This window comes from Phasianus colchicus, chromosome 3 (assembly GCF_987193195.1).
Source record: "Phasianus colchicus chromosome 3, bPhaCol1.hap1.1, whole genome shotgun sequence".
Classification (NCBI taxonomy): Eukaryota; Metazoa; Chordata; class Aves; order Galliformes; family Phasianidae; genus Phasianus; species Phasianus colchicus.
The window spans coordinates 23,154,625-23,172,948 of NC_143438.1; the positions used below are offsets into that span (position 1 = coordinate 23,154,625).

Sequence of the window (18,324 nt, forward strand, 5' to 3'; positions counted from 1 at the left end):
CCCCTGCATTGGCTGGGGTCTTTGGCTTGCTTTGGCTGCCCCTTCTCTTCAGTCACTGACAGCTGTCCCTGAAGCAGGATCTGCTCATTCCTGGCCACCTCATAGCTGGCTCCTGCCCAAGGCCAAGAATGCAGAACATGGCCATAAATATAATTAGGGCCTTTAAATCAGCAAGAGATAACTCCCTGAGGCACTCATTAGCTGTTGGCACCCAGCACAGCCTCCCCAAGGCCGCTTGCAGAGGGCATGGCCTGACCCTCCCAGCTATCCCTGTGGAGATCACTGGCTTGGCAGGAGGCTGTGCTAGAAAAAATCTGCACCATTAAACAGGTGGGCTGGGATAGGGCACAGAAAAAGAGGTTGCTTCTACACTCTGTGCAGCAGTAGAACACACGTGTTGGAGCCATTTCTATTTGCCTCATCTCTACAATGAACTCGTGGGTTTGGGGCTTCTGATTTAACCTGGGTTGATGTTCCTTCCCCTCAACAGGGAGAAGGAAGGTAGAGCATTCTCCGTTTCCTCAGGCAGGGACTCAGCAGCCCCAGGCATATGGCCACAGCCACAGACTGGCCCTGCAGAGGCACAGCCCTATTGCATTCCCTGCTCAGCGCAGGGCTGGTAGGCAGCACCCACTGCTGGAGGGCTGGAGCCCAGCTGCAAAACAAGTCCTGGGATCACTGCTGCATTGTGGGTTTCTGCAGAAAGTGAAGAAACAGGCAGTCACATGCAGCAAGTCTGACTTTTTTCAGACAATATAGGCTTTATTTCTCTCTCCCTAAGCAAGAAGTCAGGCTATAAGCATGTGAGAAGTAAAAAAGAGAATAGAGGGCAAATAACACTATTGATTCACCTTTGCTTGCAGTCTTGGAACTCTCCTCTCCTATAAGCAGATCCTCCTCATGTCTGCAGAGAGGTTGTCCCTGACTGCTCCTTCACTGGTAACAAGGACAACTTGCCATTCCCTCAGTGAACTGAATCCAGGTTTAATCCAGGTTATTTTCTCAGAAGGCACAAAGAGACCTGAGACATGGGTCCTCAACCACGGGTCCACAACTGCAGGCAGGTGCAATACCAACACACAACATTCTTCACCTGCTTGCTGTATTCTTTTACAACCAAAACAGATGACGCTATGCCATGCCCAATTACCACCATCATTCACACATCATCCATGCAGTGCTTCTTTGGAGAGTCTGGTGTTTCTGTGGCAAGGCACCAGTGACAAGATAGTCCCTTCCATACAAGAGAGCTGCCTCCACAACAGCACTCTTAGCTCTTATACTCTGGTTGCTCACAAGAAATCTCACACCATTCTTCCCTTTGAACTTCCCATGAGCACATGGGAAGACCTCTGTTGCTATTTTCCATCTTCCTGCAAAGGCAGACAGGTTGGCTGGGATATAGCATGTATGGGATGGGATGGTGGTGACTGAGGGATTTAGGAATATCTGGACACTTCATTTGGCTGCCTGGCCATCTGTCAATTTCAGAAGTTGTCACAGCTTTGCTTTAAGCAGTCCTAAGCATTGCTCCAAGTTCACCAGCCCTTTCTTTCTAAAATAACATTTCCCATTACCTACTACTTTTTGGAAAAGCACTGGGTCGTTTTGGTTAGTTTAAAAGGGTTTTTTTGTTTGTTTTGTTTTTTGTTGTTGTTGTTTTGTTGTGGGTTTTTTTTGATGGTGGTGGTGATGGTTTATTTTTTTTTTATTTCAGCATAATTTGATGAGACAAAAGCCTTAGTGAGGGTGAGGGGAGTAAATCAAGCAAACGTAATGGAAGCACTTGACCGACTAAAAACACCAAGCCAGCACCTCCTGTGGCAGTATACAAGGGTATGCAGGAGGCCAAGTGTTGCTGCTCCATTTAGGTGTTCTCTGGGCTGGGGAGAAGACTGGAACCTGAGACACAAAGACACAAAGCAAGAAACAGTCTGAGTACAGCCTGCCATTGTGCAAGTGCTACCCAATGCACGGGAAATTAACTGTTAGATGCCTAAAGTGTTTTCTTTCCCTCATTGTTTTAATGATTCCTTTTCCCCTTTCTTTCCAGCACTACTACCTAAGCAAATCAACAACAGTCCCAGAGGAGCGCCCTTATTATTGGTTCTGCCCCCCTCTTCTCTCTAACAGTATAAATACAGAAGACAGGCTCAGGAGGGAGAACAGAAGCTGCAATTAAGTCCTGCCTACCAACTTGCTGAAAGGACCATGCTCCCCCCAAGGCATAAGTCTTCCCTTGTTGTTCATTATACCCCGACACAGAAAACTAACTTTGTCAGCTGGAGGCAGAAAAGGTTACAAAGTGGACACACCAATGAAGTTGTCAGGGAGCAGGCTGTCACCCAAGTGGATACTCTCAGCTCTGCACTACCACCCCAGAACCAAACACCCAGATCCGTCACAGAAAAGCAAAACCCAGAATGTTATGCAATACTTAAAAAAAAAAAAAAAAAAAAAAAAAAATCCACTCAAAGAAAGGGGCTCTAGAAAGAGTTTGAGTGAAAGGTCTGGCTTTTTAGGTGGTCCTGTGTGGAGCCAGGAGTTGGACTCGATGTTCTTTATGAGTCCCTTCCAACTTGGGATATTCTATAATTCTATGAAACAAACATCTGTCTCCAAAGCTGCATACCCTCCCTGCTGTCATAATTCATTATATCTTGTAACCTTTCATACTGGAAAATATATACATATGTTAGGATGTAAAAAGTGAACATTCAGAATCATAAAGAGAGCAGTAGTCCAGTAAATGCTCCACATCCCAAGGTATAGCCTGGTATACTTACATCCTTAAGTCTCAAGAAGTGTTTTACAGTTAACATATTCCTTTTTACTTAGAAGTACATGTACATATATATATATATATATTTAATTTCTGTAATTTAAGAACAACAGTGTAGGCAGTCATAAATCATTTTCATTTTTCTTTTTCTAAGCACACCTCAATCTTTATAAAATATCTATGGCTGAAGTCAGATGGCACATGGAGAATGACAGTGGATTACAAAGAACTAAATAATGTCGCACTGTCCATTCATGTAGCTGTATCCAGTACTGCCTCCCTGAAGGACACATTGAGTAGGGAGATACAAACCTACCACTGCGTCCTAGACTTGGCAAATGTATTCTTCAATATTCCCATTCATGAAGAATTGCAAGCCCAGTTTGCATTTACACGAGGAGGCAGGCAATGGACCTTTCAGGTCCTGCCATAGGAATATGTACGTTCACCAAGATATTGTCATAACTTAGTGGCACATGACCTAGCAGACCGGAATAATCTTAATAACATCAAACTGTACCATCATATTGATGATCTCATGTTGACAACTGATTCAGTGGGAGCATTAGGAAAGGCAGAAGACTCATTAACTCATTTACAAGAGAAAGGGTGGACTATAAACCCAAAAAAGGTGCAAGGACCAGGCTTTTCTGTGAAATTCCTGGGTAGTTTGGTTAGGAAAAACCAAAGTACTACCCAGTGCAATAATAGACAAAGTTCAGGTGTTCCCAGTCCCTACCACACACGCCAAAGCAGCAGCAAGAATTTTGAGGTATATTGGGATACTTATACCTCACTTGGCACAGCTGCTGAGGCCTTTGTATTGACTCACAAAGAAAGGTCAAACGGGCCTCCCTGCTTAGGATCCAAATAGTAGGACTGAAGTGGTGTGGCCTACTTGCACCTTGGGGGACATTATTGGAGGTTGGGGGATCAGTAGTCCCCCTGGTAATAGGTATGTGGCCTGCAGACATTGTGATAAACACTGGTTTTCATTGCTGAGGGGACCATAATCATGTCTCTATGGCAAATCAGGACCTCAGATACTGGTGCAGGACATGGTGCAGATGGCCAGGACTATTTCTGTACTCTGCAATAAGGTCTGCAAAAACAAAATATGGACTGCACAGCCCTAAATGTGGGTAGAAATTATTAGATTTACACATTCTAAAAGTGATTTGATCTTGGACAGTCTGAGAATCCAACCTCACTATTTCTCCACCTACATCATTCTTGAACCTTGTTTAGCCTCATCTTTGTGTCAGGAGAGTGAACTACCCCCAAAACAATCACAGAATGGTCTGAGTTGGAAGGGACCTTAAGGCCCACTGCAGCGGAAATGCTAAGGCATGGCCTGAACCAGTGATTGAGCACCTGGTGGGAAGGTGGGGCCAACTGAGGGGAGCTCAGCTGCATGCAATGTGCCTGAGTGACCGGGGAGCCAGAATCCACTCCTTCCCAGACCTCATTTAGGGGTTGGCAGTGGAGGCAAGGGTATCTTGCTAGAGATCCCTGTACCTAAGGTCTTTTGGAGGTAAGCAGCTTTTTTTTTCCCCTTTGTTTCTGCATCCACAGCTGTTCTGTTTGGGTTTGTCCTCATTTGCTGTAGGCAAAGACTTTGTGTCCCCCCTGCTACTATCACTCTAGATTTCACCCACTCAGTTCCAACTCCCTGCAGGGCTGGATCAGGCTGCCTAGGGTTTCATCCAATATGCCTTGAGCTGTCTTAAATTTGTGGCAAATAACTGTTTTCATTTTCAGATGCTGGCTAAATACACTCCTGTAAGTGGAGAAAAAAATGCAGAATCACAGAATGGCCAGGGTTGGAAGGGACCTCAAGGATCATGAATCTCCAACCCCCCTGCCACATGCAGGGCCACTAACCTCCCCATTTAATGCTAGACCAGGCTGCCCAGGGCCCCATCCAATCTGGCCTTGAACACTTCCAGGGAGACAAGGCATCCACAACCTCTTTGGGCAGCCTGTTCCAGTACCTCACCACTCTCTCTGTAAAGAATTTCCCTTGACATCCAACCTAAATCTCCCCTCCCTCAACTTAAAAACTGTTTCCCCTTGTCCTGCAGTTCCTTTCAAAGAGTTGATTCCCCTCCTGTTTGTAGGCTCCATTTAGGTACTGAAAGGCTGCAATGAGGTCACCCCGCAGCCTTCTTTTCTCCAGGCTGAACAAGCCCAGCTCCTTCAGCCTGTCCTCATAGGGGAGGTGCTCCAGTCCCCTGATGGTCTTTGTGGCCCTCCTCTGGACCCTCTCCAACAGCTCCCTGTCTTTCTTGTACTGGGGGCTCCACACTTGGACGCAGTACTCCAGATGGGGCCTCACAAGAGCAGAGTAAAGGGGACAATCACCTCCCTGTCCCTGCTGGCCACCCCTCTTTTGATGGAGCCAAAAAGAAGGTGCATGCATTTTCTATCTTGATACAGGAATTTGAAAATAAGTAACAAGATTACTGACTTTTTTGTGTGCGTGTGTGTAATTGTAACTCCATTTTCATGGTTGGGTTTTTGTTTTGGTTGTTGGTGGGTTTTTTGGTGTGTGTGTGGTTTTTTTGTTTGTTTGTTTTGGCATCCCATCAGCTTGAGGAGAAGTCAGGATAAGGGCACCTCATCAGCTCCGATTCAGAAATGGGCATGTTCCTCCAAGAAGCTGTGCTAACCAGCCCCTGCTTTGCTTCTAGTTCACTGGAATTAATTATGTTTCCTCTTCATTTCTCAGATTCTGATTCTCTTCAACAAATGTGTAAATGAAAATAACCTTTGCATCTGTCTGATTTGAAGTATATTAGTTGGTGCCACAGTACAATGATTCACCTAGTGGAAAGCTTCCAGAATGTGCTTACCCTGGGCTTCCACCATTAGCAAAAAAGGGAGCATTCTTAAAGAACATTTGACCATCTTAAAACATTTTCAGTCCCTTCCTGCCAACTAGAATGCTGGTGGAACCAAGGCCAGTCATGGCGTGATGATCACAGGATGTACAACTGACCTGAATATTAGGTATGAGAGCTATGTACCTGATATACAGTGCAAGAGCTCCCTCTCCCCATCTCCCTTAACATCTACATAGGGATGTTTTACTATATAACCATCTCAGTTCAAAATGAGTTACCTCTTCTCTCCCTAATGTGTGGTAGGGCTGTTGCTGTCCCACAGAAATTAATTTGGCCTGGATTTTGTCTGTGTTGACTCAACAATCTGCATGCATTACGCTCCTGAACTGAACACTCCTGCATCTTCCCAGGCAGTCCAGCTCTGGGTGAGCTCCCACAGGCACCATGGGGCTGGTTCTAGCACCAGCTTCTCAGAGCTGCACCAAACCCAAATATGCCACCCTGCTTGCTGCTCCACTTCAGTGGAGCTCTATCCACAGCCAACCAACCATTACCACATGTAACAGTGCAATGCCCAGCAAGTCCCAAGATCATCTGGATCACTCTTTTCCTTCATATGAAGAAATTCCGCTGTATGCTTTCACCAGATGGAAGATAGGTATTAATTAAACCCAGCCCTTAAAAAGCCTTCGGTATCACACAGCTCCAGATATATGGAAACTTTCACCAACTTCACTCTTATTTGGAGAATCATCTGTAGGTCATACTTCCACTGAGGTGAAGGCTTTCTTCAGTTGTGTTTAGGTATGCCAGCACTGCCCCCTTTAGTTTTTCTGTTTAAACAACGTTGAATATTCCTAAGCAGAAACATAGAGCCACCCACACACTCCCTCCAAGAGCAGAGAAGTCCCACCATAAATTTACTGTCATCTGCTAGTGCTGTGTTCTCCACAGCAGTTACTGGCAAAGCTTATCGTTACAGAAACAGTCATGTTAACAGACATGAAGTTTGTGTACGTGGTTACCTCATATCAGCTACTACAGCTGAAGTTAGTTTTGTGTAGGTTTTGACTTTGTGACCTGCTAACAGGTTTATACTGCTTTACTGCCAATGCCTTTTGTCATAATCTTTTCCAGGGGTTGGAAGGGGAAGAGCTCTTAATTTTCGGTGTAACAGATGCCTGGCTTCTAAATTAGACACTCACGTCTAGAGCATTAGAAAACTGTTAAGTACCTCTCTTGCAGCATTAAACACAAGGTAGACATTAAATTATTCAGACCTTGATTTACACAAATTGTTTGTATGCAGGCAGACAAAGATCTGTTAGGACACTTCTAGAAATTTAAATTCATCAGTATCTCATTATTTTAGAGGGCACAAGATAGCTCACATCTTGCAAAAGATTATCACTTATCTTCTTAAAAGAATGGTATCTATAATTTTTGAATTTCAGAGCAAGCTCTTAAAGGAAAAAGACTGAAAATGTTCCTACTTGTTTATTTACATCAGTAACAGGCACAGTTGCAAAACTTTCGAATTATGCTTGAGACAGACCCTGTTTGATATTCTAGTTCAGATGCAAGCTTCTAAAACAAGAATTTCAAGTTGTTGCAAATTTAATAACACCCGTTTCATCATCATGCTGTTTCAAAATAGCACTGGAAACCTCCATAAGCACAGGTGTGTCTGTTCAAAATCTCCTTTATAGCATTGTTTCTTGGCACATTCTGACCAGAATGTTATAATGTCTGTCATCTTCAGTTACGAGAGTCACCACAGGCCAGTCTTCCTCAGGATCATTGGGATAAAATGTGATGAATTCATCAGTACTACACTTATACAGTCGAAACACTTGGATGGTGTACTGCAGAGCATAAGCAAGGAGAAACATTTCCACCTACAGTGGAACAAAGCAGAAATAGAACATGTAAAATTTAATGTGCCTTCTACAAGTTATTTCTTATAGAAATACCAATTGGATGTTACTTTTAATAAAAAACATGAACGATAAAATGTGAATGTATATACATGCTCAATGCCTTTATGCTTAAAACCATCCATGACTTGCTGCATAAATAGCTCGAAGATGCCATGCCTTTAATATGCTCTTTGGTTGCAGAAATGGCATGGTAAGATACTGCTCCTTAGGAAATGGTGGTCCGTTCAGAGAACCTCACTTCCCTTCTGCCACAAGCAGGTAGGAAAAATGTACTTTCATATCAACGTTCATCCCATTAAATGACCAAACCAGACAAAGAGCAGTTTCAGGCAACGATCCTTCCTCTTTTTGTGAGTACTCTGACTTTCTAACCAATCAGCTGCAGACAGAAAGCTCTTACAAAGCCTGTAGATATCAAATAGACTTGAGAAGATTTTTCCAGCTTCTTCATTTTGTCTTTGTACAGTGACAAGCGTGTTCTAAATAGTAATTTACAGCAAGCATCACCAAAAGAAATAAGTTTAGTCAGTATGAAAATATGTAATATCACTTATTGACCAAAACTGGACAGAAGAACAGTCACTGCTAAGAAAAAACATTGCAGCTTCACCTTTGCAACAAATCATCTAATTTAACAGTAGTCTGTCTCATCTATGCTAGTTACTAGATATCTTAGCCAATAAACATGAACCAAACATAATACTTCTGTGCCTTTAGTATCTTTAAACTACTGAATTTAACTGCACTACCATATCAGTTTTTTAAATGGATGTTACCTACAGTCTTTAGAACTATTCATCTCATTACCTGCTAGGTTTTGTTTGGGATCTTTTATGTAAGTTTCTACAATATACAAGGCAATAATTGTCAGAATTCAGAAAGTATGTGTACTACACACAATCGCTTCATCTCTTTGAGTGGTAGATTTTATCATATTATTATAGTGTCTTAATTGTTAATTTAATACTGGGACAGTTACTACTATCCAAAGAATACCTTCCTTCCAAAGAATGGTACCCAAATGTTATGAGCCACACAAAATTATTGTTTATAAGGAAGATTTTTAGTACAAGTAGTTCTATTATAATTTTTCCCAATGAAAGACCAGGCTACATTAAGTTCTGACAGACTAACAAAAGCTGGATGATTTCCTAAGCCCCTTGAAACTGAGAACTCCAAGCAAAAAAAAAAGCCAAACAGTGTAAGAACAATCTCTCCTCACCTGCTCAAGGCCTCCACTGTGACCTATTTGATTCAGGTGATTATGCATTAACTGACAAGGGTTGCTAGATGTATCACGAGCAAACAGTAGCCGTGAGAAGATGGGAACTCTCCTTCCATTTTTCTCATCGTTGTATAATTGAATGGCAGTGTTAAGCATCAAAAATTTCAGAGCTTCATACAAACTGTACTCCTCCTCTTCATTTTTAAACAATTCATCACAAGCTTCTTGTTTCTCAACAGAGCATTTGATGTCACTTACACACTTCCACTGTTAAACAAAAACAACGTCCAACACATATCAGTAGCCATCACTGTGCAGCAGCTGCAAAACTCATGAATTGTCAGATGTTCAGTACAGGTACTCTGAATTTAACTTGTGAAAGGCTCTGACATTATTAGAAACGCTATATCCACATTATTAGTAACAGTATATCCACAGCTGTTGCTCTGCCAAGGTCAAGCTGGGTTAGTCTGATTATGCTTTAGCTGGTCCTCAACAAAAGCAAAATAGGGGGACTGGAAATAGTTACAAGGTGACAAAACACGCTGTCATAGGAGAAAGGTAACAGGCTTTGTCTCCTGTGTCCTTCATAAAATCATAGAATGGCTTGGGTTGGAAGGGACCTCACGGATCATAAAGCTCCAACCTCCTGCTGCAGGCAGGGCCACCAACCTCCATAAATAATACTAGACCAGTCTGCCCAGAGTCCCATCCAACCTGGCCTTGAACACCTCCAGGAACGGGGCATCCCCAACCTTCACATTCTTTACATTTCAGTTATTTAGAATGTCTGTCTGTACTGTGCTTATTTGGCCATGTTGTTTTGGTAGTGGGGGGTAGGCAGCATAGGTAGCCTCTGATTGCAGTTTCTCGGGAGCAAGGGCAGGGGGAATACAGCTAAGTAGACATGTAATTTTCTGGAAAGCTGTTATGCCCTATTTTCATTCTAGGTTAAAGCACAAAAAGAAACAAAAACTACTTATTTGAAATTACTTCAGCATTATTCTGTGGGTTTTTTTCTTTCCATGAGCTGTTCAAAGCAACCACAAGACTTATTGGTAATATACATCACTTCTTCATACGAACACAAAAAATAACAGAAGGAAAACGTTACTCTATTATGCTGATTTCTTCATAGAATCTTTAACAATCTTCTGCACAGGTACATATATATTAATTCCAGCATTGGGCCAAAGCAAGAGGTGAAGACCAGTCTGTCTTTGATTTTTTGCAGTATACATACTTAAATGTTTTGCTTCACTAGTGACAGCATCCCTACTCAAAACTATTTGCCACTTTTCCCATTTGACAAAGACCAAAACCAAACAAATACTTTTCCAACCTTCTTCTTCAGTAGCAATAAATATTCTTTTATTTCATCACTTATTTCTCCTGTCTTTCTGCTTGGTTTCTGTTTTAGCTGCCACTGCTTGATCCAGTCATATTTGCTTAACAAGTTCTCAGGAAGCTGCAAGTTAACAGAAGAAGAAGAGGCAGCTGAAGTAACATATCTTGAAAGGAAGAACTGCATGTTATTATTATATTTTTATTGTTCATCATCTTAACATGATTTCTTGGGTTTTTCTGAACGTGTCATACCATGACCATAACTGAACACACCTGGCTGGTAATATTTCATAGAATCGTATCATCATAGAATCATAAAATGGCCTGGGTTGAAAAGGACTTCAAAGATCACCTAGTTTCAACCCCGTGCTATGTGCAGGGTCACCAACCACTAGACTAGGCTGCCCAGAGCCACATCCAGCCTGGCCTTGAATGCATCCAGGAATGGGGCATCCATAGCCTCTCTGGGCACAGAGGTTCGCTGTCCCACAGTAAGATCACTGGTCTATTACTATCCCTTGATATAAAGCAAGAGAAAAAGAAGCTTAAATTACTCAAGATTTGTTTTTAATGTCCTGCAGCAGACAGCAGTGACTGTGTCTGAAAGTTTCCTGGAACCAACAGAAGCAGCAATGAAAGATGCCATATCCACCAGACAGAACACAGTTCTTGGTGAAGCACTAACTACTTAGCCCAGAACACAAAAATTGTGTTTTCTTCCCAGAGAACATTGCTCCCTGAACTATGGGACAAGATTTCTTAGAAAGAAGAATACAATCTGAAGATTAGTTGATGCAGCAGATGTCACTCTAGTATAAGACCTGCCTTTTTTACTGCTCATATGCTACAGCTATGTCTGCTCACTTAAGAACTTTCACATTCCTCTTGAAGGACATACCAGCAGTTGTATGTGTAGTTCTAGGCTCTCATTTATTAATCCATTTAGCCATTAGAACTTGTGCAATAATTTGTGCTTCATATTATGTTAACCATTTGGCTAGAGCAGCCATATGTACTGTCAGCCATGACCAACAAGTTTTCATTTTACAAAGAGTCCAAATTAGCACTATGTTCTCTCTCATGGCAATGTCACAGTCAGTACAATAACATTTATACGTTATAAACTAGGAACTACAGACTCAATTCCAAGTTGGAGCCATCACTGTAAACCTACAATGCAACAGAACACTACTGCTGCTCACTTTAAGGGATATTGATGTGTGAGCATGGAACAGAGAAGTGAGACCAAAGAATCACCCAATAGGTTAGAGACAACGTCTACTGTCAGAAGAGCTACTTGACACATACCATAGTAAAATCCTCACTCTGCATCCAGCGAGGTAACTGAGTAGCTTGACTTAGTGCCTGGAACAGAGTCGCCCTGAGAGCACAGTAGTTATCACCTCGTACTTGCCTTATTGATGCAAACTTCTGTGCAACTGCTTCATATCCCTAGGAAAATAAAAAATCCAAATAACACAAAAGCATTAATAAATCATTTCAAAGGAGTAAGGTGTTTCAAGGCACCAGTATCATAAAGGAATTGGAACATCAGCATCTAATGATAAAGCTCTCTCAGAAACAAAGAAAAGTTTGATCAATCAAATGATTTGGAAGCATGTATGACTTTATGTCACAAATTTTGCTTTACAAAAAAACAAAACTTCCGTAGTTCTGCTAAATAACAAACAAGAAATCAATGAAACTGAATTAGGTAACTGTCTGCGGCATTTATCTGACTACCCAGAAGAAATATTTTTGGAATGTAGGTAGCTACCACACTTAGGTTTCAAACAAAACCCAAACACACCTAAAAATACAGCATGATTACAACAAGAAGTTTCAGCAATAGTTTATGCCATTTACCCAATACTTGTCACATGCAGCTTATTTATGCCTCAGGGGAAATTTTGCCTTTACACAGAAGTTTCTGATGTCTCATCACGTTTGTCCCCTCATTGCTGTTCCCATACATACACTTGTAACAGAAGAAGCAATTCTGAAATTCAACTTCTGAAGCTTAGTATGTTTGTTCAGCTCACCTAACAAGATGTTCGTGCATACCACTATTTTTTTTCTCCAACAGAATTTAAAATAAAGAACACCCAAACCAATCTCTACTTCATTTTCTATTGCTGTAGCTCAAGATTAATATAAGAAAACTTGTCAAAAAACTTACAGAAAATAGGTATCAGGAAAAAAAATTAAAAGCAAAACAAAACCGATCCTACCCAATAAAGCTCTCCATCTTAAAAATCAAGTGATTCACCTACTTCAGTTAACTTCCTTCTAAAAAATAAAAATTAAAAAAAGAATAAAAGTATGGCCATCTGGTTTGCCATTTCATAGCCCTTAAGATTACTATTTTATGGAAATAAACCAAATTTAAATAGAAAACAGTAACAAAGAAGAGTATTAAATGAAAATCCTAGCCTGTCACAAGTAACCTTACTGAACATACATTTTTAATAAGTATGAGCAAAACCATCATCTGGTTACCAGCCATTTCAAAGACACAATACTGAAAAATATTGCTATTACTTTTCCTGTTTTAAAGATCTTTTGTGTAGAAAGCCACCTATGAAACACAGAAATAAAAAGCCCAGTGAAGTCAGAAAATAGAAAATATACCTTTCTCATCCTTTTTGCTACTGGTGTATTTCCTCTCCATTCTTTTTCACAGTACTCCAGGATATCCATTTCAGGCGCAACACTTAATTTATATTCTGTCAATATAGAATTTGCAAATTACACTGAGAAAGGACATGAAACAGAACATACAACAGCATAAAAAAAAACATTATAACTTGCCTTTCTAAACACATACTATCACATTAAAGTCACTTTGGTGCAAAAAGAGACTGGCTGTACAACACAGAGCTGCTACAGAGCTATTGGTGGCAGAGGAACTATGTGCTCCAAAAATGGCAAATGAACAAAAATAATGATTTAATTCAGCAAAATAGAGAACACTCTTCTGTCTTCTAAAAAATACTAACTGGCAAAGAGCAGAAATATCAGAGTACCTTACTAAGTTCTGCTAAGAAACATGGAGAGAAAAACAATCAGTGGGAATCTCTCTTCTTCATTCAGTAGGCAAACTGTAGAGAAAGAAAATGGTACATCTTTCTAAATAAGCCAGAAAGAAAAAAAAACTACAGCACTCTCTTAGAATTCCTACAGTTTTCATTCCAAAACAAATGGGACTTAAGATCATCAAGGGAGCTCAACTACAGATATGTGTGATGACCATAGATCAGTAATTTTCAAGAGTCAGCATATAGGCTATAACACTGTTTTCCAAAGGATTCATATTCTCTCATAAAATATCTAACAAAGCAAAAAAGAAAAACATGTTAAGAGCAACTAGCTTCACATAAAATGATTTATTTGTGAATTAAAAAAACACAACGTACCGTACAGAGATACCTCTGCACAAAAATCCCTGGAAATGAAGGTGTGAAATCCCTGCAAGTTAGCACCACAATTAATTGTAATGCCATTTTTGAAATACCACAAAGTTCAAACATACCTGAAGAGCTTGTCTTGCAAGTGTGTAGCATCTTCTCTCTCTTCTGCATCACAACAAACGTCCTCCTCACTACACTGCACATCACGGAACAGTACAAATAATTGTCATTAATCTTTTCTGCTGTTTGATTTGATTTCCATCTTTCAATTTTCATTAAACACTTCCCTGTGACACCAATGTTAGGAATGAAGCTACCTGGACTTCTGCCAGCGGTGTGGGGTCTGCAGAGCACTAGAGTCTCTTTGTAATTTTGAAAGGACAGATGTGTAAAAGATAAAAGCCAAAGTGCCCTGTCATATATACATAAATACTACATCTGTGCACACAACTAAAAACACGTTACTCACCAAAGCTTTTAGTCTATATTCTACTGGGGTTGAGCAACAACTAGTGATCTCACTCATCTCATATGACTGAAAGAGGACAAGCAGTTAGGGAAACTGCAAGGAAGGGTTTTGTGCAGCAAGGTGGTAATTAAATTACACTCATCTACATCTAAATCTGCTTTCTTAAGAAGAAATAAGAAGTAACATTGCTAACCCATTTGCATATATTTCCCTTGAGAACAAGAAAAATCATAGAATCATAAAATCACCAAGGTTGGAAGAGACCTCCAAGATCATCCAGTTCAATCATCCACCTACCACCAATATTCCCACTAAACCATGTCCCTCAGTGCAACATCTAACCATTTCTTAAACTCCAGGGATGGTGATCCCACCCCCCCCGGGCAGCCCAGTCCAGCACTTAACCAAATACATTTAATATAAAGTCAGTGACAGGCTATAACTGGGAAACTGTCATCTGTAGTGCAGTTTAGTAGTTACTCAAGTTTCAAGCAGATGCTTGAGATTCGATTTCTAACAATACTAAAGTAGGAATTAAAGAGAGAAACAACGTAGTAGATACTAAACACAGTTCTCCATAAGAGAATTACAGCCTGCTGAGATGTTTCAGAGAAGCATATCCATAGTCCTTACTCTAATTATTGTGGGACATTGGACAAATCTTAGTTTCCATACCTAATCTTAATTCACACCAGAAATTAACGTCCATCAGGGTTTGTGTGTATCAGGCTTGAAGAATATATACCTTGAAAACGCTATGATAAAATAAGAACTTGGTATCCAACAACAAGAGTGATTTCTAGCATAATTTATATATATTGAAAGCATCTCTTTCCGTAAGAAAAAGTTTCTCTATGAAAAAAAAAATAAATCCCTACCTGTCCACAGATGTCTCCATTGCAGAAGGATTATCAGGCACAGGCAGATATATTTCACAATCTCTAGGACCACCATCACGTGTCGCAAGTGATTTAATCCTATTTCTCCCCTCAGGTTCTCCAATACTTCTGTATAGATTTTCTTCTCTCATCTCCTCTGCAGGTTGCTCTTTCTGCTCAGTGACCGTGTTTGCTGAACCCAGCTCGTTAGAAGGAACACCAGCTTCCTTTTCATGCTTTGTCACCTGCATTGCAATCCTTGTTTTCTTCTGCGTCTGTGCTGCACCCGCAGGAAGGCCGTGCATTTTTCTCATCCGCTCCTGAAAGCTATCCTGGCCTTGAAGAATGCAGGAGTTCGTGACTCTCACAAAAGAACAAAAGCATATTTTTAAGAAAGGCACAGTATTTCAATAGCTGCCTTAAGTTCTGGGCATTCAGAGGTTACTTTAATTACCCCAAAGCAGGAACAAGCCCCGGAAGCGCTTGGTGAGCTAACACAGCAGCCCAGCTGTTCTCAAACACTCCTTGGCAGGACGGCCTCAGCTCCCGTTCTGCCTGTGCGAGAACAGCTTTGACTGCACACATGCTTCTCTCGGGGATGCTATCAGCTACAAACCCGAGGATCCCCCAGAAACCCCAATGAAACAAGTTTCTGTCCCGCGACAGTGGCTTTTCTACAGACTCACGTGGTGCTCGGTGAAACTGCTCTCCCTCCCCCTCTCCTTCCCGTCCTGGCCGGGCCGGGCGCTCGCTGTCACATGGAATGGAAGGATAAATGGCAATACCCCAGCGCACCGGCAGGGAGCATGTTCGGATACGTAGAACCAATGGAAAGCGATAAAGCGATACAATGATTTTACTTGTGAATGTGTGGGTACAAACTGACATCAGTATCACGCTGTGGATATGTAAAGGCGTGGTAGCTTTGTGGCATTACAACGTAGCACCCCATCATACTCAAAATTAAACAGCTCTGTGTGTAAAGTTGGCTCATTGCACACTGGATGGAAGAACCCATTTGTGGGAGAGCAATGCCACATATCGGAGAGAGCCAGGCACCTATGAGACCCCTGACAGCTTCAGCTCTAAAGCAAGGCTTTTCCTGCAACCAAAGGATGAGAGAAAAAGAAATCACAGAACAGTTTGGGTTGGAAGGGACCACAAAGGCCACCTAGCCTCAACCCTGTGCTGTGGGCAGGGCTGCCACCCACTGGGACAGGCTGCCCATGGCCCCATCCAACTTGGCCTTGAGCACCTCCAGGGATGGGGCCTCAGCACCCCCCCAGTGAAAAAATTCCCCAGCATCAAATCCAAATATCTCCTCTTTTCGATTAAAACTATTCCCCCTTGTCCTGTCGCTATCTATACATGTAAATAGTTGATTTCCCTCCTGCTGACATATTCCCTTTAAGTACTGAAGGCCAAGTTACAAAGTATATTTGCTAGTCACAGGCTTCAGGTACTGGTAGGAATGGAATAAAACATTAATGAGCAAGAGTTTTCTGCTACAGAAATAATACTGCCCATGAATCATGTACCTTTGTTAAACTCCAAACAGGAATACCTAATTGCTCTCTACAGAGAGCAAATTATAGACCTTTCAAAGTTATGTGTTACTCAGAACTATGTATATCAAATAATATTAAAAACAAGAGAACAATAAAGAGTAAGAAAGGCATATTCTGGTAGAACAAGTCCACTTAATTGAGCATTTTGTGAGGAGTTACGCTTTAAATCAGGCCTGAAAATGTGACAGAAAAAAATTATTCATCTTCTTTGAACAATTAATTTTCTCTCATAAGATTATAGTCTCTCTGAATAATACAAGGAATGCTTAGACAGGAAAAAATAACTTCAAACATTCTGATGGGAAAACAGTTTGAAGTAGGATTCTTTTAAAAAGTCAGTCAGAGTAGCAAACAGTATAGGAAGAATATTTTATGGTAAGGTCAGGCAGTAAGCCCTACAGAAAGACAAGATGACAGTGATAAGTGATCTCCATTGTCACGCATTTTTAAGTTAAATAAATTGGTGGGCATCCCTGTAATCCTTTTTTTCTCTCTTTCTTTTATTCTTGAGACACAAAGAAGTACCATGAATGTTTGAGGGGGGGAAAGGGAAGCATAACTTTAATATTTTTGTATTACAGCTCTTTTCCTGAATTAAATCAGTGCTGGTTTGCTCTTGATGATATCTCCTTTGAAAAACACCTTTCATTGAAAAATTGCTTGTCTCAAAATATGTTATTTCAGATTGGCCATTTCAGAATTACTCTTCTTCCAGCACACAGCTTCCTCCAGTGTTTTCCATTTTACATTGACATTTGAAAAGAATGTTAGTAATTACTTTAATCTAGAGCTTGAGTCATACATAATGTCTTCTGTGCATAGATAAAGTTGTGTTTTCCAGCAGAAGAGATATCTTTTGTAAAGTCTTCAGGACAGAGATACCATCTTGCTTTTTGTTATTGACAACTGATAAATACGTGTGTACAAATTACAAAAATACTGAAATTGCAGATGGTAAGAATCTCCACAGGATTCTGTTGAATTTCTGAAGTTAATTAGAAGGGCTAATGCTGATATATTTGGAAAATACATATACATATTAAGATCAAGCATGATAAATGAATCTTTTGGAAAAAAAGAAGGAGCAGCTATTTATTTTTGATGACAGTATCAAAAGTAATTACCTTACTCTTCAAGTTTTGTTTCTTTGGTTGATTGATTGTTTTTTAGAGTGAGGCTTGAGCAAAATTTAGATGTATAAGGCCAAGATCTCTGGGTTCCCAAACCACTTAGAACTCAATGTATTTTCAGACTTCCATCTGCAAAGTAGATAGACAATTAAGCCTCATCAAAATCTATAATAAAAGCAAAAGCTTTGTCTGCTTTCCTGTCTTTATGTACAAATAGCTCAGACTATTGCACTCATAAATCCAACTCTTTTGTTACCATAACTTCAAAGGGGAACGCCATGTAGCTCCTATGCCTACACAAGTCTTTTTGTGTGTGTGTTGTTTTTTTTTTTTTTTTAATGAGAGTGGTAAAATTTGGCATCTTGGCTGAAAATAAGATTGAGATCTAAGTTTTCAACCCCAAAATGTCAAAGTAAGAATATAAGTCTCTGTATTTTGAAATACAGGGCACAATTATTCAGCTTTGTCATTACTAGGAAGAACTTTGGGAAGTTTATCCCAAAATATATTAAAAAAAAACAACACCTCAAACAAACAGCAAAAAATAATTTAGTAGATACCAAGCCAAAGAAAATATACTAGTTTAACACACTTCTTTCCCAAAGTGTTTATAATTCTTTATGTTTTCCCCAGGCTCAGATACTAAAGGGGTTATAAAACACGCAGTGGAAGATCATATTTTGGGCCTCTGACTTCCTCAACTGTGACAGTTCTACATTAAAAAAAAAA

General features: G+C 40.5%; 1 protein-coding gene across 4 annotated transcripts; it reads right to left on the reverse strand.

Moving 5' to 3' along the window:
• Positions 1-6,422: 6,422 nt before the first annotated feature.
• OTULIN (OTU deubiquitinase with linear linkage specificity) lies at positions 6,423-15,637 on the reverse strand. 4 transcript variants are annotated; one of them, XM_090137078.1, is made up of 9 exons: positions 15,584-15,637; positions 15,352-15,452; positions 14,898-15,234; positions 13,673-13,746; positions 12,772-12,866; positions 11,449-11,592; positions 10,136-10,261; positions 8,791-9,060; positions 6,430-7,526 (listed from the first exon to the last, which is right to left on the reverse strand). In XM_090137078.1, the coding sequence occupies exons 3-9, from the start codon at positions 15,209-15,211 to the stop codon at positions 7,332-7,334; spliced, it is 1,218 nt and encodes a 405-aa protein (XP_089993204.1). In that variant the 5' UTR covers positions 15,212-15,234; positions 15,352-15,452; positions 15,584-15,637; the 3' UTR covers positions 6,430-7,331. The 4 variants fall into 4 exon arrangements, with proteins under 4 accessions (XP_089993205.1, XP_089993203.1, XP_089993204.1 ...); XM_090137077.1 differs by lacking the exon at positions 15,584-15,637 and having other exon boundaries at positions 6,428-7,526; positions 14,898-15,260; positions 15,352-15,577; XM_090137079.1 differs by lacking the exons at positions 14,898-15,234; positions 15,352-15,452; positions 15,584-15,637 and adding an exon at positions 13,167-13,241 and having other exon boundaries at positions 6,423-7,526; positions 13,673-13,727.
• Positions 15,638-18,324: the final 2,687 nt, after the last annotated feature.